The sequence below is a fragment of the Oncorhynchus mykiss genome, chromosome 14, assembly GCF_013265735.2.
Source record: "Oncorhynchus mykiss isolate Arlee chromosome 14, USDA_OmykA_1.1, whole genome shotgun sequence".
NCBI classification, from domain to species: Eukaryota; Metazoa; Chordata; class Actinopteri; order Salmoniformes; family Salmonidae; genus Oncorhynchus; species Oncorhynchus mykiss.
Window position 1 is genome coordinate 13,715,886 of NC_048578.1, and position 22,355 is coordinate 13,738,240.

A 22,355-nucleotide genomic window follows, 5' to 3' on the forward strand; every position below is an offset into this window, starting at 1 on the left:
GATCCCAGAAATGTTCCATATGCACAAAACGCTTATTTCTTACAAATTTTGTCCACACATTTATTTACATCCCTGTTAGGGAGCATTTCTCCTTTGCCAAGACAATCCATCCACCTGACAGGTGTGGCATATCAATAAGCTGATTAAAAAGCATGATCATGACACAGGTGCACTTTGTGCTGGGGACAATAAAAGGTCACTTTAAAATGTGCAGTTTTGTCACTTAACACAATGCCACAGATGTCTCAAGTTTTGAGGGAGCTTGCAATTGGAATACTGACTGCAGAAATGTACACCAGAGCTGTTGCCAGAGAATTTTATGTTAATTTCTCTACCATAAACCACCTCCAATATCGTTTTAGAGAATTTGTCAGTACGTCCAACCGGCCTCACAACTGCAGACCACATGTAACCACGCCAGCCCAGGACATCCACATCCGGCTACTTCACCTGCGGGATTGTCTTCGACCAGCCAGGAGTATACCAGGAGTATTCTGTCTGTCATAAAGCCCTTTTGTGGGGAAAAACTCATTCTGATTGGCTGGGCCTGGCTCCTCAGGCCCAGCACCGCTGCCCAGCCATGTGAAATCCATAGATTAGGGCCTAATGAATTTATTTCAATTGACTGGTTTCCTTATATGAATTGTAACTCAGTAAAATTGTTGAAATTGTTGCATGTTGCATTCATATTTTTATTCAGTATAGTTAGATTTGTAAAAACAAAGTCAAATTTATTGTATGATTGTATAATTGACTGTATAAACAGACACAGGTCATTATCTGTGCGCAGTTTGACTGGCAATTTGCAATTCAAACAATAAGAAATCAGCGACCCTACTACAGTTTGGATAAAAAGCTAAGGGATTTGGCTAGATAAATGTCACCACTCTCAAAACAAATGATGATTAGCAAATTAAAAAAAGGGGTTTTCTGGTTAACCCTTCACATTTTTACAAACATATTTTATACTTTGCAAACACAAGTGGTCAAATATGTTTTTCTGAATATGACAACATTTGTGACTCCACAGATGACATTTGTGACTCCCTTTCCTCACATAATTTCCAAGCTAAATTTCCTTTCCTCGTTTCCTAGCATCCTTTCCTTGATTGTTTTCTTCCTTTCCTCCTTTGCTATGCTAGCTCTCCACTACTACTGCTAGCTCTACACTACTACTACTGAATGTCACACCATCCTTCGCTCTGGCTCCCCCTCCTGTCCAGCTCAGAAGTTCGGCGTCGCCGGCCTTCTAGCTGCTGCCAAATCTGCTGTGAACAAACGCCCTTCACTCATCAACCCCGTACATGTCTCGTAATCATTACACACACCTGGTTCCAATCCCCACTCTATCACTGCATATATACTCCCTCTGTCATTGTAAATGTTGCTTGTTTTCCTGAGAGGAATCTCTCCTACTATTCCCTGAGAACTTTAATATTTTGCACTTTGGGTTTCGTCCCGCTTTTATATATGGCGATTTAATAAATGTAGTAGTTCTATACCTGTGACTGCCTACTCCTCTCTACACTTGTGACACTGCTACAATTACAGTTACTTTAACAGTACCAGCAAATCAGTGGCCCCGTGGTAGAGTCCACCCTGAGATTGAAAGGGGGAAGAAGAAAAATAGACTTAAATTGAGATAGCCTCAATGGCGCTGGCCATGTTGTTGCAGACGCTATAATCAAATATTTGTATAACTAACCCAAGATAGACCAGACAGAATCTGTAGTTTCCAACGGCAGCAAATTAATCATAGTTGGCAGAACAAGCAAGGTGGTTGGCAGAGTGAGATCCTATTGGCTCGTTGATTTAACTTGCTGGATTGTAATGTACAGATTGCAGATTTAATTCATTTCAATATTAGTTTCTGCATTTGGAATGAAAGTGAGAATGTATAACTTTATCCAAACTGCATGGGATAGCTAGCTCATGTGCAATACATTATGTACTAGTAGCTAAGCTACACAGACAGGTTTTAGTTGTAAGATAACCTTGCTGCTGCTTGTTTGCAACAGCTTTCTTGGGTGGTTCCTATTCTTCTAAAGTAATGGGAAAGTTGCTTCAAAGTGCAAAAAAAAATGTTTTAAGTTCCAATGTCCAGTGACCTTGTTGCCCGTGTCGCTAACTAGGTAAGCTGATCAATCAGACAGCTACCAGCTTTCTGGTAACACAGCCTGAAACAAGCACTGCAAAAACTTGGAAAGCTGGTATCACAGTCTGATTTACCAGACTACCTAGCTAGCTACACAGGCAACAGGTTATATACAAATGTGCCAATGGTGACTGTTGGTTTCTATATTACTGTGCAACTTATTTAGCCCATTCACAAATGAAGCCTACTTCTCATAAAAATAGTTGTCTCTTCTTAAAGATTTGTCACAATACTGCCGCAGAATATTAGCAAGCACTTGGAGCTCTCGAGTGGCGTAGTGGTCTAAGGCACAGCATCTCAGTGCTAGAGGTGTCCTACAGACCCAGGTTAAATTCCAGGCTGTATCACAACCGGTCATGGTTGGGAGTCCCATATGGCAGTGCACAATTGGCCCAGCGTCGTTAGGGTTTGGCTGAGGTAGGCCTTCATTGTTAATAAGAATTTGTTTTTAACTGACTTGCCTTGTTATATAAAGGTTCAATAAAAAACATTACATCAAATCAACCACCTCCCATTCGAAGCATCTCCCACACTCCCTTTGCCTGTGACCACCACACAACACACAGCAACCACATCCCTCTTAGGTTGGCCACAATCTCCATAGTCTAAAGTGAAGTAGCATCCTTCCTCATCTTATTCCCTTCATTTCCACAGGTGAAAAGCAAATATCCAGGAAGCATCGACAAGTGGTTTCACCTATTTTGTGAACACAGATGGATGCAGTTGAAGGAGAAGAGATACGAGTAGGAAGCTACATTAGACTATTGAGGTACAACCCTGGTGTAATGTATTATTTGCTAAACAATTTAAAATGTAAATGTACAGTATCCAAACAACCACAACAGATTTTATCAGGAAAGAAGTGCTCATCCATTTTGTTATGTGAAACATGATATAATCACAATGGGGAGATGTTCTCTGCTGCTCACCATTCCACCAGAGGGAACACATGAGACACTTGTTGAAACTCCCTCGTCTCCCATCGTTTTGTCTGTTATTGAAACATCCCAGGAAGATCAAGATGTTTACACACATTCTGGGGAACTATGACAGGCATTTTAAAGTCAGCCAATGCTGTGACTGGTGCAAACGTTGCTGAGCGCTTGGCCTTATTAAGCATTCTTTCCCACTCCTCCATCCTTCCTCAGCTGTGGGATGTTGTTTTTTTCCTGCCTCCACTTACTCCTTTTCCTCCCCTCCCCAGTGCTGCTCTCTCCCCCACTGTGTGAGAACAAGGGTCAGCATATTGCTCCCCCCTCTCACAGGCCTGACACACTGACACACACACACACACACACACACACACACACACACACAAGCATTCTATTCTACTCATGTCTGGGAATGACCTTCATGAGTCATCATGAGGAAAACAGCATTTTTACTTTAATATTTGTCTGTAATACATCAAGGTCCCTGACTATTGGAGGACTTTGAGAACTTGATTTAAAAAAAGGAGCAGTCGGTTTGAATGTTTCGTTGTCATAACTCAGAGAGAGTGCTCCCTTCTGACCAGGCTACTTGGCTACCCTGATTCACTCTACGACCTATGTCCAGTTTTGGGTTACTAATGTGTGCAGTGTAATTTTATAACTTTTGGCTGCAGGGGGTGTCTATGTTGAATCAAAGCTAATCCCCGTGTTTCTCTTTGCCTCCAGTTAAGTTGAAGACCTGAAAGTGGAGATGGCGGAGCTGGCTAAGAGGTTGCGCTACAAGATCTCAGTGCGAGCCAAGTGAAAAGGGCTGGATAGAAAAACACTGCCGGTAAAGAAATGACCTTTGACCCAGGCTTATGGAGGGCTGCCTCTGGGAGCTTGGCGCCAACCTCAAGACTCTAGTCTATACATATCAACAGAAATAGAATGCACTGCCTCACTCAGTACGGAAGTGGTCAGATGATGCAGATGCTTCGCTACCAGTACTGTTTTGCTAGCCCAGACTGGAATATGTTCCGATATTCATCCGATAGCATTGGCGAGTATTCCTCATTAGTCACCGGCTTCATCAACAAGTGCATCAATAACGTCGTCCCCACAGTAACCATATGTACATATCCCAAATAAAAGTCATGGATAACAGGCAACATCCGCCTAATGGCTAGAGCTGCCGATTTCAAGGAGCGGGACAATAAGCTGGACGCTTATAAGAAATCCCACTATGCCCAACAAATGAACCATCAAACAGGCAAAGTGTAAATACAGGACTAAGATTGAATCTTACCACACCGGCTCTGACAACCAGATGAGCTAAATGCTTTCTATGCTCACTTCGAGGCAAGCAATACTGAACCATGCATGAGAGTACCAGCTATTCTAGACAACTGTGTGATCACGCTCTATGTAGCTGATGTGAGTAAGACCTTTAAACATCTGGAAGGGGCCAAATGGATTTCCAAGACGCGTACTCAGAGCATGTGCTGACCAACTGGCAAGAGTCTTCACTGATATTTTCAACCTCTCCCTGGCTTAGTCTGTAATACCTACATAGTCCCTGTGCCCAAGAAAGCCAAGGTAGCTTGCCTAAAGGGTATCCATGATGTGCTTTGAAAGGCTGGTCATGTCTTACATCAACACTAATATCCCAGAAACCCTAGACCCACTACAATTCACATATCGCCCCAACAGATCCACAGATGATGCAATATATATTGCTCTCCACACTGCCCTTTCCCACCTGGACAAAAGGAACACCTACGTGAGAATGCTGTTCGCTGACTACAGCTCAGCATTCAACACCATAGTGCCCTCAAAGCTCCTTACTAAGATAAGGACCCTGGGACTAAACACCTCCATCTGCAACTGGATACTGGACTTTCTGATGGGCTGCCCCCAGGTGGAAAGGGTAGGCAACAACACATCTGCCACGCCAATCCTCAACACGGTTGCCCCTCAAGGGTGAGTGCTTAGTCCCCTGCTGTACTCCCACGACTGGGTGGCCATGCAAGACTCCAACACCATCATTAAGTTTGCAGACGACACAACGGTGGTAGGCCTGATCACCGACAACGATGAGACAGCCTATAGGGAGATCAGACACCTGTCAGTGTGGAGCGCTAAGTCTAGGTCCAAAAGGCTCCTGAACAGCTTCAACCCTCAAGCCATAAGACTGCTAAACAGTCAATCAAATGGCTATCCAGACTATTTGCATTGACCCCCTTTTTTTACGATGCTGCTACTGGCCATTTATTATCTATGCATAGTCTCTTACTACCTACATGTACATAATACCTCAATTACCTCGACTAACCTTTACAACCACACATTGACTTGGTACCGGTACCGCCTGTATACAACCTCATTACTGTTATTTTATTGTGTTACATTTTTAAAAACGTTAGTTTCTTTAATTTAGTATTTATTTTTCTTACTTACTTTTTAAAAACTCTGCATTGTTGGTTAAGGGATTGTAAGTAAGCATTTCATGTTAGTCTACATGCATGTGACAACATTTGATTTGATAAGCCTTGCCTTTTTGAGTTTTTCTTAAAAGAAAAATGCTCTCTTGATCTTCACTGTCAATGCAATGGTGTATGACAGTTTCCTTTTTAGATCTATTTTACACTGAACAAAAATATAAATGCATTTTCTAAGATTTTATTGAGTTACAGTTCATATAAGGAAATCAGTCAGTTGAAATACATTCATTAGGCCCTAATCTATGGATTTCACATGGCTGGGAATACAGATATGCATCTATTGGTCACAGATACCTAAAAAAAAAGGTTTGTTTTCTGAATCATGCCCCTGTCAGTATCTGATGGGACCACCAGCCCACCACATCTCCTTCTCATAGAGTTAATCAGGCTGTTTATTGTGGCCTGTGGAATGTTGTCCACTCCTCTTCAATGGCTGTGCGAAGTTGCTGGATATTGGCGGGAACTGGAACGCGCTGTCGTACACGTCGATCCAGAACATCCCAAACATGCTCAATGGGTGACGTGTCTGGTGAGTATGCAGGCCATGGAAGAAGTGGACATTTTCAGCTTCCAGGAAATGTGTACAGATCCTTGCGACATGGGGCCATGCATTATCATGCTGAAACATGAGGTGATGGCGGCGGATGAATGTCACAACAATGGGCCTCAGAATCTGATCAGGGTGTCTCTGTGCATTCAAATTACCATCGATAAAATGCAATTGTGTTCGTTGTCCATAGCTTATGCCTGCCCATAACATAACACCACCGGCACCACGGGGCACTCTGTTCACAACGTTGACATCAGCAAACTGCTTGCCCACACGATGCCATACACGCTGTCTGCTATCTGCCCGATACAGTTGAAAACGGGATTCATCCACGAAGAGCACACTTCTCCAGCATACCAGTGGCCATCGAAGGTGCAAATTTTCCCACTGCAGTCAGGTCAAGACCCTGGTGAGGACTATGAGCACACAGACAAACTTCTCTGAGACGGTTTCTGACAGTTTGTGCAGAAATTCTTCGGTTGTGCAAACCCACAGTTTCATCAGCTGTCCAGGTGACTGGTCTCAGATGATTCCGCAGGTGAAGAAGCCGGATGTGGATGTCCTGGGATGGGCTGGCGTAGTTACACGTGGTCTGCGGTTGTGAGGCCAGTTGGCCGTATTGACAAATTCTCTAAAATGATGTTGGTGGTTTATGGTAGAGAAATGAACATTCAATTCTCTGCCAACAGCTCTGGTGTACATTCCTGCACTCAGCAATTGCACGCTCCCTTAAAACTTGAGACATCTGTGGCATTGTGTTATGTGACAAAACTGCACATTTTAAAGTGACCTTTTATTGGCCCTGCAGATCCTGAGCCTGGGGGTGTCTGATGACGCCACTGGTAAACCTCCACACTCACTCACCTACTTAATCAATCAATCAATCAATTCACAATCAAGGCTGTTGTATCTTCTACAAGAGACATAATCACATTTGTACTGCTTTATTCTGACTATGGAATATTTAAAATATTAATTGATTAATACTGTCATTATTTCAGTGTGGCAGACAGAGCTGACAGTAGGTGGCGCTCTATGGTTCTTCAACCTGACGTTGTATGACTCCATTTGTCTCCCTGGGCGTCATCAACCTGTTCCACAGAGGTGAGGCCCTGGTCTAACACACCCTGGCTTGAGCAGCAGCTCCATTAGACACACAATAGGGAAACATTTTAGAGGAGAGCTTTGTTGTGCTTTCAGCTGTGTTAAACTCACAATGGATTTCAGGGGTGGAGTGTCATGTTTTAGTGTAACAAAACGTAGGCTAGAACAGAACATACTGTTAAAGATGATCTACTGTGATATGTTTGCAAAGGATAGAAATATGAATAGGGTTGCTAAAACATTTTTATATTTACATTTTAGCAGATGCTCACATCCAGAGCGACTTACAGGAGCAATTAGGGTTCAGTACCTTGCTCAAGGACAGACTTTTCAACTAGTCAGTTCATGGACTCAAATCAGCGACCTTTCAGTTACTGTCCCAACGCTCTTAACCGCTAGGCTACCTGGCGCCCTGGTTCAGATTTACTGTATGTGATTGACACATCTGTTTTGGATTTTAATTTGGTCATTCTGCATCCTTCACTGACCCATGAAAACACAGAATGTATTTCCCACTAGGAATGAGAACATTGAGACCTTATTGACCTTATTACGTCTGGTTTCTGTGTTGTCCAGTATTTTCTCTGCGGAGGAAAGAAGCATCCAGGTTCCAGAAGTATGTAACCAACTTTGTCAGAGGGATTTCTCTGGTGATGATGCCCATAGCTGCCACCGTGCCCTCAGTAAGTTTATGTGTGTGTGTGTGTTTGCATGCGTGCGTGCGTATAAGTTATCGTGTTTCGTGCCTGTTTGTGAGTCCATCCGTGCGTGTCCATATATCTGCATGTATGCACTTGCGAGTCTGCATGCTTGTCTGCACACGCAACCACAAACCAGAAACATTTTAGCCTTCAACAACATTTCATCACAAAAGCTATTAAACATGCCACATCACTTTCCCCTGTGGATTAACAGACAGCTAGCACATTTCCCTAGCCAGCCCTGTTAACACCCTACCACTAGCTCTGAAACAAAATACTTCAGCCACACCTCTGTCTCCCTAACTCCAGTTGCCTCTCTGTGCCTATCCATCCATCACATAAGGTATGGATGAGAGGAACACTTTATTTAGAAGCCCACATAAATGGTAGTAGCTGAAAACACACTGAGGATGTCTTCTCCCCGACTTTAGTGACAATTCCACCAAGTCCACAGACCCATGCACAGGACGCCTCTCGTATATGGAAGATGCCCACACACGCACGCACACACACGCACACACACACACACACACACACACGCTGTACATTTTTTTATAGTTCGACAGATGTTGCGACAGACAAACCCTGCTTGTCCCTGAATAGCCTTCTCTGTTTTTGAAAGCCCTCTCTCGCTCTTTCCCAGGTACACTGATTCATGCGACTTGTAATTTTGTTGTCTTCCTTTGGAGCAGCATGATCGTTACATAAGAAACCGATCTGCCAAAGAGAAACCCAAAACACTGGTCCACGTGAGAGTAGGCCCATGAAATCCTCCAAGGTAAACTGAAAAAATTGGAGGCTATTCCTGACCTTTGGTTTAGTTAGATCTATTCTAGTAGGGTGATGTTTCGTATGCTTTTTCAGATATGATTCTGAGGGGCTACCCATATGAACCTCGCTTCCAGTTGAATTTTATTTTATGTATGGAATTAAACCCTGCTTATTTGTCTATGCTGAATACCAAAGATTGACACACTATCCTTTTGGCCTCCTCATTCTTATCTAGTCTATAACTCTGTACTGGTTGACCTCCAGTTGGGTGGGACTGGGACACAATCTGCTCCTGCGCTCGCCTCGCTTCCGGAGGCTGTGCCGCATCCCCTCCACGTGCTCCAACTCAGACACGCCTTACAGAGATTTTGCTTCCTCCTTCGTTTCCAAATACATCAAGTCAAAACGGTTTTCCATCTCATAGTGGATAAAAGACTTTCAATCCTAAATCAACCCTAAAGCCCCTTCCCCAATTCAGCCAGTCAAGGTATTAATGATTAGCTGAATAATCACGTGTTAGCACTGGGTTGACACAAACGCCTGCACTGTACACCCTGTATCTCTCAAAGACAAGGGTTGGTGACCACTGAACTGAGATCTAGAGTGTACCACAATGGGTGATGGTCCATCAGAGAAAATCAGACATATCCAACACGTCCATATCTAACAAACCAAGTCAGTATCAAGATATCTATGTGACTGGTGTATACTGTAACATGTATGTGCATGCTTACTTTGAAAGGCAACCACTCCCTGTTCTACCCAGGGTAACTTGGTGCTGTGGTTAGGGAATGTAACTGGCAATGCAACTGGCAAACGATGTGCAAGAAATGTATTTAAGATGACCACCATAGTCATGGATGATCAGTGGATGCTACAGTGCCTTGCGAAAGTATTCGGCCCCCTTGAACTTTGCGACCTTTTGCCACATTTCAGGCTTCAAACATAAAGATATAAAACTGTATTTTTTTGTGAAGAATCAACAACAAGTGGGACACAATCATGAAGTGGAACGACATTTATTGGATATTTCAAACTTTTTTAACAAATCAAAAACTGAAAAATTAGGCGTGCAAAATTATTCAGCCCCCTTAAGTTAATACTTTGTAGCGCCACCTTTTGCTGCGATTACAGCTGTAAGTCGCTTGGGGTATGTCTCTATCAGTTTTGCACATCGAGAGACTGACATTTTTTCCCATTCCTCCTTGCAAAACAGCTCGAGCTCAGTGAGGTTGGATGGAGAGCATTTGTGAACAGCAGTTTTCAGTTCTTTCCACAGATTCTCGATTGGATTCAGGTCTGGACTTTGACTTGGCCATTCTAACACCTGGATATGTTTATTTTTGAACCATTCCATTGTAGATTTTGCTTTATGTTTTGGATCATTGTCTTGTTGGAAGACAAATCTCCGTCCCAGTCTCAGGTCTTTTGCAGACTCCATCAGGTTTTCTTCCAGAATGGTCCTGTATTTGGCTCCATCCATCTTCCCATCAATTTTAACCATCTTCCCTGTCCCTGCTGAAGAAAAGCAGGCCCAAACCATGATGCTGCCACCACCATGTTTGACAGTGGGGATGGTGTGTTCAGCTGTGTTGCTTTTACGCCAAACATAACGTTTTGCATTGTTGCCAAAAAGTTCAATTTTGGTTTCATCTGACCAGAGCACCTTCTTCCACATGTTTGGTGTGTCTCCCAGGTGGCTTGTGGCAAACTTTAAACAACACTTTTTATGGATATCTTTAAGAAATGGCTTTCTTCTTGCCACTCTTCCATAAAGGCCAGATTTGTGCAATATACGACTGATTGTTGTCCTATGGACAGAGTCTCCCACCTCAGCTGTAGATCTCTGCAGTTCATCCAGAGTGATCATGGGCCTCTTGGCTGCATCTCGGATCAGTCTTCTCCTTGTATGAGCTGAAAGTTTAGAGGGACGGCCAGGTCTTGGTAGATTTGCAGTGGTCTGATACTCCTTCCATTTCAATATTATCGCTTGCACAGTGCTCCTTGGGATGTTTAAAGCTTGGGAAATCTTTTTGTATCCAAATCCGGCTTTAAACTTCTTCACAACAGTATCTCGGACCTGCCTGGTGTGTTCCTTGTTCTTCATGATTCTTTCTGCGCTTTTAACGGACCTCTGAGACTATCACAGTGCAGGTGCATTTATACGGAGACTTGATTACACACAGGTGGATTGTATTTATCATCATTAGTCATTTAGGTCAACATTGGATCATTCAGAGATCCTCACTGAACTTCTGGAGAGAGTTTGCTGCACTGAAAGTAAAGGGGCTGAATAATTTTGCACGCCCAATTTTTCAGTTTTTGATTTGTTAAAAAAGTTTGAAATATCCAATAAATGTCGTTCCACTTCATGATTGTGTCCCACTTGTTGTTGATTCTTCACAAAAAAATACAGTTTTATATCTTTATGTTTGAAGCCTGAAATGTGGCAAAAGGTCGCAAAGTTCAAGGGGACCGAATACTTTCGCAAGGCACTGTAGATTTGTACTTTGAACATCCAGTGTAAATTGCACAAAATGCTTATTTATTGAATGTGAATCTCATTATGTCATCCATAAATCGTTGATTATATCAGATGTGTTCAAAAAGTTGAAGTAATTGGGTTGAAGTTACTTCAGTAAAATAAAACATTATTTTGTATTAACTGTGGTGTTTTTGGTTCATTGCAAAGTCAATTTAAAATGGGGATTTAGACAAACTTTTATGGAGACATGGAAGTCAAAGGAGGGGATTTTGGGGGCGGGGTTGAGCTTCAACAAAATCGCTAATAAGAACTGTACAGTGCTTTATACCGTATGAGACAGCCATGGCAATACAGAATCACCACTATAAACTCAACATCAACATGTTGGTGCTTTTCGCCGTGGCGGTATCGTTGTCACTTGCGTCCGCATCTGCGGACCGTGTGCCGCGCACCTGTGGCACGTGTGAACCCAGCCTGTGCGATCCTCTACCAAAGGAGGGCTGCAAGTCTGGCACAATTTTTGACTCCTGCGGTTGTTGTTCAGTTTGCGCGTATGGAGCCGGGGAACCATGTGGGGGGCGCGGAGCCACAGCCAAGCGTTGCGCCTCTGGACTGGAGTGCATAAAGAGCGAAAAGGACAGAAAGACAAAAATCGGCGTTTGCGCCTGCAAAACCAACTACGAAGTGTGTGGCTCCGATGGGGTGACTTATAAAACTGGTTGCGACTTGAAAGTTGCCAGCCTGAAAGCGGTGAACGAGGAGAAGCCTGAAATCAAGATCTTGAATAAAGGAAAATGCTCAACAGGTGAGAATGGGGGGGACGGCAGATAACGGTCCACTTATTATATAGAGCGCAGTAGTAGTTTAGTGGACATTGAACTCTGTATATTTTGGAAAAACTGTTTTGATTTGGTGTATCACGCTACAATAATTCTCATCCATATCAAATACATTCTGACCTGATAGCCAATAGTTCACCAAGGGGCCTAGACATGGCATTTTGGTGTTACATGTTGGTGTCACTTTCATCTTGACTAATCTTTCCCCTCAATCAGTAAGAGGTATTATGTTTATTTTTAAGTGTGATATGCTTGCTATACACTTTCTGGCATAATCAATAACCATTTACACAATGCAAATAATGTTAATATATTAATCCGATGAATTCATATATTAAACTGATTCTAAATGGTCTTGATTAGACTACTGTCTAGTTACAGGATAGAAGAACTGAGAACTATGGACGATCTGTGGCACTGTCCACTGGGTGTGGACAAGGTTTACATCATCCTCTATCTCTATAAACCTTCGAAAACAACCAGATCTAATGCCAGCCACTGAACAAGCTGAAAGCCGTTGTCTCCACTCTGGGGTGGCACTCTCTATAGAACATATAGCCCTGAACAGACATGTCTGAGATTTTAAATGTTATAAAGGAGGATGACTGTCGATCAAACAGCAGCGTCTCGCCTACAAACACACAGACAGGCCCTGTTGGTTTAAAGCAAAGCCAGCAGTGTCTAGTTCACTGAACCTTCACATGATTCATTATAACTGCATGGCGGCTCTGGATTAGGCAGACGAAAAGGTTCAGGACGTGGAAAAAGAATGGGGAAAACCTGGCTAGCTGCCAGAAAAAGTCGCGCCACACGAAAGACCCCACACTCTTGCTAATTTGCCCATATACAACAGGGCGAGGTCAGACCACCACTTAAGCTGCACCCTTTAGGCTCTCAGACAGGTCAAGGTGAATGTAACGTTAGGTTCAAATTCAAGGCCAACATTCCTCTCTCCACTCCAAGTTGTTATTGTTTTCTGCGGGTTAGTTGACTAGGCCTAGGGCTGTGGTTTCAGGGGAGGATTTTGTTGACCTTACTTAACTGGTGACAGTAAATTTCACCGGAACTCAAAACAACAGGGGCCTCTAGCTACAGTTGAAGTTGGAAGTTTACATACACTTAGGATGGAGTCATTCAAACTTGTTTTTCAACCACTCCACAAATTTCTTGTTAACAAACTATAGTTTTGGAAAGTCAGTTAGGACATCTACTTTGTGCAGGACACAAGTACATTTTCCAACAATTCTTTACAGACAGATTATTTCACGTATAATTCACTGTATCACAATTCCAGTGGGTCAGAAGTTTACATACACTAAGTTGACTGTGCCTTTAAACAGCTTGGAAAATTCCAGAAAATTATGTCCTGGCTTTAGAAGCTTTTGATAGGATAATTGACATCATTTGAGTCAATTGGGGATGTACCTGTGGATGTATTTCAAGGCCTACCTTCAAACTCAGTGCCTCTATGCTTGACATCATGGGAAAATCAAAAGAAATCAACAAGTCTGGTTCATCCTTGGGAGCAATTTCCAAATGCATGGAGGTACCACGTTCATCTGTACAAACAATAGTACGCAAGTATAAACACCATGGGACCACGCAGCCGTCATACCGCTCAGGAAGGAGACGCATTCTGTCTCCTAGAGAGGAACGTACTTTGGTGCGAAAAGTGCAAATCAATCCCAGAACAACAGCAATGTGAAGATGCTGGGGGAAACAGGTACAAAAGTATCCATATCCACAGTAAAATGAGTCCTATATCGACATAACCTGAAAGGCCGCTCAGCAAGGAAGAAGCCAGTGCTCCAAAATCGCCATAAAAATGCCAGACTACGGTTTGCAACTGCACATGGGGACAAAGATTGTACTTTTTGGAGAAACGTCCTCTGGTCTGATGAAACAAAAATAGAACTGTTTGGCCATAATGACCATCGGTATGTTTGGAGGAAAATGGGGGAGGCTTGCAAGGCGAAGAACTTCATCCCAACCATGAAGCATGGGGGTGGCAGCATCATGTTGTGGGGGTGTTTTTGCTGCAGGAGGGACTGGTGCACTTCACAAAATAGATGGCATCATGAGGTGGGGGAATTATGTGGATATATTGAAGCAACATCTCAAGACATCAGTCATGAAGTTAAAGCTTGGTCGCAAATGGGTCTTCCAAATGGACAATGACCCCATGCATACTTCCAAAGTTGTGGCAAAATGGCTTAAGGACAACAAAGTCAAGGTATTGGAGTGGCCATCACGAAGCCCTGACCTCAAACCTATAGAACATTTGTGGGCAGAACTGAAAAAGCATGTGCGAGCAAGGAGGCCTACAAACCTGACTCAGTTACACCAGCTCTGTCAGGAGGAATGGGCCAAACTTCACCCAACTTATTTTGGGAAGCTTGTGGAAGGCTACCCGAAACATTTGACCCAAGTTAAACTATTAAAAGGCAATGCTACCAAATACTAATTGAGTGTATGTAAACTTCTGACCCACTGGGAATAAAAGCTGAAATAAATCATTCTCTCTACTATTATTCTGACATTTCACATTCTTAAAATAAAGTGGTGATCCTAACTGACCAAAGACAGGGAATTTTTATGAGGATTAAATCTCAGGAATTGTGAAAAACTGAATTTAAATGTATTGGGTAAAGGTGTATGTAAACTCCTGACTTTAACTGTATATGAGTCAGTGCTTATTTATGATCCTAATTATCATATCCATTCCTTGGGTTGGAGTATAGAGCATTGAAAAGACAACATAGTCAATCTTCCATAGGTCAGCTGTTTCATCATAACATTGTTCTAAAGCAGCCCTTACTTTGCAACCCTTGTCATTCAAAGCCTATTCATCATAACTAAAATAACATTCCAGTAAAGCTACATTTCTGTCTACACTTGTGGATCGCATGTAAAGTATTACGTGCCAGAAGTGTGACGTGATGTAATTGCACAAATTATTTTCTTGACCCATAGAAATGACAGATCATTCTGTTTGAGCTAAATAGATTACCAGTTTTGTTTTTCAGAATTAATAATAGAGTTTTAATTAGTGCAAGTCCGCAAAAAGCCTGTCCCAATGTTTCAAAGGCAATTACAGTAATGTCCAGGTTCACATTGAGAAACCAAACAGAGGTCATGTTCAACTAATTCTTACTGGCATGAGAAAATCGAAGGGAGAAAGTATGCTTAATATTTCACCAAATTCCTAACTAACAGAATGAACTCCAAACTCCTTGATGTGTTCCATGTTATATCAGCTTCACCACTTACTTTAAGATTCACATTAATTATTTTCTGAACGGCTAAAAGGACTGGAGCCGCTATCTGTTCATTTGTAACACGCTCACTCATTTCCATCCTGTACCAGCTTGTCCCAGGGGATAACACCAGAGCTCTCTCTGAGTCCGCCCAAGGTAAAAATACATGTTACAGGTTGATGTGAAGGAGATATTAAATCCACTCGATTGTCTCACCTTTTTTTCCTTTCTTCTTCTCCTCCTCCTCTATAGCACCTGTCATTGTGACAGCCCCTGGTGAGGTCTACAATGTCACAGGCTCCCAGGTCTACCTGAGCTGCGAGGCCATTGGAATCCCCACCCCTGTGATCACCTGGAAGAAGGTACCAGAAGGTCCAACGGTGAGGTCAATAGGACATGTTCAATTGAAATTTGAATCAACACTTTTCTAGGTTATGGTACAAAAGAAAAGACAATCGCCCCATGCTTTGAGAAAACATTTCTACATGGGTATCAGAATCACTCCCATGTATAGTTTAGTATGACGGTCCAAATAACTGTACATATGGTAGGTTGTTAATTCATTTTCCTATGTCTAGATATTCATACATCCCCTCCAACTGAATGTTGATTTGGGCTCTATAGTTGAGGACAATGGATGAAAGAGATATGACCATGGAGGATATGAAGCGCGTGATAGTTTACACTGAAACAATAGCACAGGACATAAGGGGTTAATATGAAAACAGATATAATCATGATGGAAATCTGGAAGTTTTGGTGGTAAACAAAAAAGTCTTCCTGCACTGAAAGAGAGAGTGTGGGTTTGAATTGATACATTTAAACATTGTAAGCGTGGTTTAATTGATTCGATTAACACAAACGCCCACTCTCAACAGAATGTAGCTTTGTTCGAATGGAGCCCATAGATTAGAGATTTGCCTTGACCTGTTAAATCTGACCTATTTAGCAATCAATGCCTATGTAACTGGTGTTAGGGGTTTTCCTTTAAATAGCCAGTCACACACCTTAAATAGCAGAACTTGAGGAATTAAGGGTGAGCTTAGCAACCACATTCCTCTTTCTCTTGTAGTGGAGGGGCCCCATTATGTTTTAATTACAGTAGGTAGTGGGCCTGTCATGGTCCTAATCAAATCAAATCACATTTTATTTGTCACATGCTTCATAAACAACCGGTGTAGACTATCAGTGAAATGCTTAATTTCGGGCCCTTCCCAACAATGCAGAGAGAGAGAAAATGAGAAATAGTAGAACAATTTAAAAATTATATCAAAAGGATTAAATAGAAAAAAGCTCAGTTGCCGGAGAGGAAGGAAACCACAGGGATTTCACTATGAGGCCAATGGTGACAATAAAACAATTACAGAGTTTAATGGCTGTGATAGGAGAAAACTCAGGATGGATCAACAGCATTGTAGTTACTCCACAATACTAACATAATTGACAGAGTGAAAAGGAGGAAGCCTGTACAGAATACAAATCTCCAAAATATGCATCCTGTTTGCAAAAATACACTAAAGTAATACTGCAAAATGTGGCAAAGCAATTAAATGTTTGTCCCGAATACAAAGTGTTATGTTTGGGGCAAATCCAATACAACACATTACTGAGTACCGCTCTCCATATTTTCAAGCATAGTCGTGGCAGCATCATGTTATGGGTATGCTTGTAATTGTTATGGACTGGGGAGTTTTAAAGGATAAAAATTAAACAGAATGGAGCTAAGCACAGGCAAAACCCTCGAGGAAAACCTGGTTCACTGGTAGATTAATTTACTTTTCAGCAGGAAATTACCTAAAAGAAGCCAAATCTATACTTGCTTCCCAAGAAGACAGTGAATGTTTCTGAATTACAATTTTGACTTAAATTTACTAGAACATCTATGGCAAGAACTTAAAATGGTTGTCTAGCAATGATAAATAACCAATTTGACAGAGCTTGAAGAATTTAGAAAATAATAAAATGAGCAAATGTTGTACAATCCAAGGGTGGAAAGCTCTGAGAGACTTACCCAGAAAGACTCACAGCTGTAATCGCTGCCAAAGGTGCTTCTACAAAGTTTTGACTCAGGGGTGTGTAATTTTGATATTTCTGCATTTCATTTTTAATAAATTTGCAAAAATGTCTAAAAACGTGTTTTCACTTTGTCATTATGGAGCATTCTGTGTAGATGGGTGAGAAGTTGAAAAAAATCCCCAGAGGGGCCCCCATGTTGAGGGTCAGCATGGCAGATATGTTGTTGTCTACCCTCACCACCTGGGGTTGGCCCATCAGGAAGTCCAGGATCCAGTTGCAGAGGGAGGTGTTTAATCCCAGGGTCTTTAGCTTAGTGATTGGACGGGACTATGGTGTTGAACGCTGAGCTGTTAGAGTGAAGGTGATGAATATGCCCGGGTTAGGTCCTATCTACTGTAGAGGACTAGAGCCTGGAGAAAGTAATGTCCGGGCCTCCTGAAGAACAGTTTTCAGCTTGCCTCAAATTCCCCTCTCCCTCCCTATCTGAGGGGATTGAGGGAGGAAAAGAATGGGAAAGGGGAGAGAGGGAGATAAAATTGAGGGGGAAGAGTAGGAGACGGAGACAGAACTGATGAGTGAGATAAGTGAGAGACGGGGCGAGAGAGTGAAGGAGAGAGAAAGGCCAAAATATGTTACAACATTTACATTTGACTAATTTAGCAGGTGCGCTCTTATCCAGAGTGCATACCTTTTCATACTGACCCCCCGTGGGAATCAAACCCACAACCACCCTGGCATTTCTCTCTGGAATTAAGTGACCTTCAACGTCTTCGACACACCAAAACAGGCCAAACTCACCTCCAGCTGGTTCTCACACTTCGTCTCTTTGAGGGGAGAGAGAGGAAAAACATGTCAGTGAGCTCGATAAAATACAACTGAAGATGGATGGTTTGGATCCAACAGAACATGTGTTAGTTACATCCATCTTTCCATACCAAGACTTTCTTGTGGCCCACTGATTTCCCAGATGAGCCTTTGCTTATGTCATGTGTTTTTATAGCTGTAGATGTCAGTGTCTGAGCTTAGGTCATACAAAGAGAATGTGATTTTAGATGACTTGAAATAACATTGGGCAATTTATTGAAACCTACTATAACCTGATTAAGTTGGTTGCCTCGAAGTGTAGTAGCTGAAGCGTCAAATGTTTCACAGCTGCACGCACACTGTGTGCTTTTAATGAGTTGATTTGATTAGTAAGTTATTACGTTAACGGTGGTTTTCCCAGGTCACCAGCGGAAAACAGAGAATGGAGCTGCTTCCAGGAGACAGAGACAACCTAGCCATTCAGACCCGTGGAGGACCTGAGAAACATGAGGTCACCGGCTGGGTCCTGGTGAGTCCAACCAGCCCACACACACATAAACATACAGATATGCACACTACTTGAAATATTTTTGCTGTCATACTGACTTGTGGATCTTCCCCCACAGACACAAATCAGTCAAATACCTCAAAGACCACACACAGAGTTAATAAAGGGAAAATTAAAGCATAGGGTGGAAGAGTTACTATGTATTAGATAGCTGACATTCCATTATTTATGCAATTTATTTATAATTATAAACCAGGTATTTCGAGCCCTGAATGCTGATTGGCTTAAAGCAGTGGTATACCACGGGTATGAGATTTTTTTTTTTTACTGTTCAAATTACGTTGCTAATCAGTTTATAATATCAATAAGGCACCTCGGGGGTTTGTGGTATATGGCTGATATACCACGGCTAAGCGGTGTATCCAGGCACTCCGCGTTGCATCATGCTTAAGAACAGCCCTTAGCCGTAGTATATTTGCCATATACCACACCCCCTCATGTCATATTGCTTAAATATTACCCGAGGCATATTCCAAAGTTGTCCATCAACGCTCCTCATTGACTTGTTCTGTTCAGAGCCTCTACATAACAGAGAGCTGAATAGAAATTAAACTCCTTCTTCAATGTCTCAGTAAAGGAACAGAAAACATTGGTGGGCCCTGTTCAGTGGTTAGACCTATATCTATCTCTTCTTCCGTCTCTTTTCACTCTCGCTATTCTGCTCTCCTGCTGTCAAACATCAAATTCTCTCAATTTCTTGATCTCATTTCAGAGTATTTATCTTCCACAATGATTCGTTGCCATGTTTTCTTAATTTGCCATCTTCCACTGTAGATGTTTGTAGTTGTGAGAAGTAAACATCTAAACATCTACACAGGTGCAAGCCGGCACTGGACAGCAGTTATACAACTGCAAACAATCCTGAACACTTGAAATGGCGCCCATGCTCTGTCGAAATGAGCAGAGTTTGGCTGGAAGGGAGAATTTGAGGCTGTGTTTGTGTCCCCTTGCAGCTGCTTGTTTACTGCAGACCACATCATGTGTTCTGCTAAAAATCACATTGAGGTTCAATAACCACCGTCGCCATGCTTTTCAGATCTCGCCGCTCACCAAGGAAGAGGCGGGTTCGTACGAGTGTCACGCTGTCAACGCCAAGGGAGAGGCCTCAGCGGTGGGCACCATTCACGTGGTGGAGTCCATCGATGACATCCCTGTCAAGAAGGGTACTGAAGCACCCCTGTTCTATTGCACTCCTATTGCACACGCATTTCTACTTTGTTTCATGTTAAATCTAGACCCACACAACATGGCACCAAAGGGCATGTCTACCCTTTATACATTGATTTTGTCTCTTCAGGTTTGCATGATGCTGTGTCTGTACATGTGCGTCCTTGTATGAGTACATTTTGTGTGTGTGTGTCTGTGCATGTATGCGTACATTCAATGTGTGTGTGACTTCTAGCCCGTGGTGACCATCCCGTCCTGACATGTTTAGGAGTGCCTGCTTTGCTTTTGGCTCGGCCCACGTCACTTGGCTCTCGACAGGGCTAGATGGTTGCCTCGACAAGGCAGCACGTGTCACTGGGGTTGACACATGCAATTTGACCTGCCTTTAAAGCTTTGCTCCATGGGAAAGAACCTGGATGTTTGAGTGAAAAACCCATCACAATAACAAGGTTAGCTCTACCTTTAGGTGATCTCCCATCCCTGGTGGTCTGTGATGATGGATACTATTAAAAACAACAAACCCTTTCCAAGGCACACTCTCCATCGTGCAAGATCCTATCTAAGCACTTCTCCTTCATTTCCAGTGATCTAAAAAGGAAGCAGGGCTAGATAGGTGACACAATCTGATGAAAACCAATCCAAGTATTCAGGTCTTCCCCAACTTTAGTCATCATTTGTATGTTTGTTTTTTTGCACCTTGGGTCTGAGAAAGCGCTTTTAACAATTAAATTAAGTATTATTATTTATTATAAACAGGACCAGTTAAGGACCCAGACCCTAGACATTCACTTACCTCTTTGATAAATGAACTTGTCTGTGTCTCTTCCAGTGACCAAGGATGATGAGCTGTAAGGCATCTCAGCACAGTAGGGACTCAGTGGCGGCTCCTACAGGATCACGAGAGGAGGGAGCAGCCCCAAGCCCCCCCATCCCCAACTATCCCACCGCTGACACAAGTAGACCTGTACACTGACTGAGAAATAGGGCATCAATCGTATTTATACTTGATTTGTTATTTGGTAACAATTCATAGTTTTCATTGTGATACTCAGTATACTGTGTATGCACAAGCATCAACGCTGCATCTCACAACATTGAAAGTTACCATCATGGACATCCACAAGACACATCGAGGCCTCACACACATTTTTCTTGTCAGTGGCATCACACACAAGTCATTCGTTAAAATGTGCAAGTTACTGCCAAAATAATTTAAACACTAGAGTAAATGAGGTATACAAAGTATATTGTAAGCAGGTATTATTCCTGGCTTAATTAAGCAAATATTACATCCCATCATGCTTAGGGTCATGTATAAAAATGCTGGGCATTCCATTATTTTGGCTACCATGACTATAGGATGACAATGCCTGCATCCACAGGGCAAGAGTGGTCACAATGGTTTGATGAGCCTGAAAACCATATGCATGGCTGTCTCAGTCACCAGATTTCAACCCAATTGAACACGGGGGGATTCTGGAGTGGCGCCTGAGACAGCATTTTCCACCACCATCAGCAAAACACCAAATTATGGAATTTCTCATGGAAGAATGGTGTTGCATCACTCCAATAGAGTTCCAGACACTTGTAGAATCGATGCCAAGGTGCATTGAAGCTGTTCTGGCTCGTGGTGGCCCTACACTACTAAAACACTTTATGTTGGTGTTTCCTTTATTTTGGCAGTTTCCTGTATGTGCGCACACACATGCATGCTCAACCAAACTCAGCAGTATTTCACATCTGCCTTACTCTTCCACCATCTCTTCCTTTGATGTAGTTTTCTATGTTTTTGTGAATTTATTTACTCTAAAGAATTTTACCCTGGGTACCTCAAAAATATTACATTTCAAGGCAATCATGGTTGGCCAAGGCAGAAATATACTGACATGCAGGCTAAAAATAACTAAAATCACAACTTGAAAAACGAATGAATATGAATAAATCATTACATTCGAGATTCCACTTTTTATTGATAATGTACACTATTTTTCTTTGACCTCCTGAAAAGTACACAAATCATTCTTTCCCTTGACATGGTACTTGATAAGCCATAAAGCCATGCCTTTGCAAAAGCCATTGTGTGGAGTGAGCGATCTGGAATGACAGGCAGGCTTAACCAGACACAAGGCTTTCTCTAGCATTCATATAACCCCAGGGCTCATATACCACGGGTTGAGCTAACAAACCACACAGCGGCGGATGTCTGGGGATGTACTGTAGGGTATTTTGAGGAAACGACAAGTTTGAAATGGCGTAGAAGAAAATTAGGATTTATGTTGGAATGCAGAGATCCACTTTCGGTGCTATTGCTAATAGTCTGCGACTCCAATGAAGGGGCCAGTGGACATTGCTTTTACCAAAATGTTGCTAGTTTTTCAGCTTAAGGATGTATTTGATGTATTCACTTTGGTGTATGGTTTACTAACACTGATGTTACTACCATGGGACACTTGCTGACACATTACTAATAAATACAAAATGGACTACAAGTTGTGGCTATTTCGATGTTATATGATCAAGACG

The 22,355-nt window shown here is 42.4% G+C and overlaps 1 protein-coding gene across 2 annotated transcripts; it reads left to right on the top strand.

Moving 5' to 3' along the window:
• The first annotated feature begins 11,489 nt into the window (after positions 1–11,489).
• On the top strand, positions 11,490–22,321 carry LOC110488857 (insulin-like growth factor-binding protein 7). 2 transcript variants are annotated; one of them, XM_036943018.1, is made up of 5 exons: positions 11,490–11,986; positions 15,530–15,639; positions 18,519–18,626; positions 19,702–19,828; positions 20,662–22,321. In XM_036943018.1, exons 1-5 carry the CDS (start codon positions 11,524–11,526, stop codon positions 20,682–20,684), a joined length of 831 nt encoding a protein of 276 aa, XP_036798913.1. In that variant the 5' UTR covers positions 11,490–11,523; the 3' UTR covers positions 20,685–22,321. The 2 variants fall into 2 exon arrangements, with proteins under 2 accessions (XP_036798913.1, XP_021416962.1); XM_021561287.2 differs by having other exon boundaries at positions 11,492–11,986; positions 15,530–15,657.
• Positions 22,322–22,355: the final 34 nt, after the last annotated feature.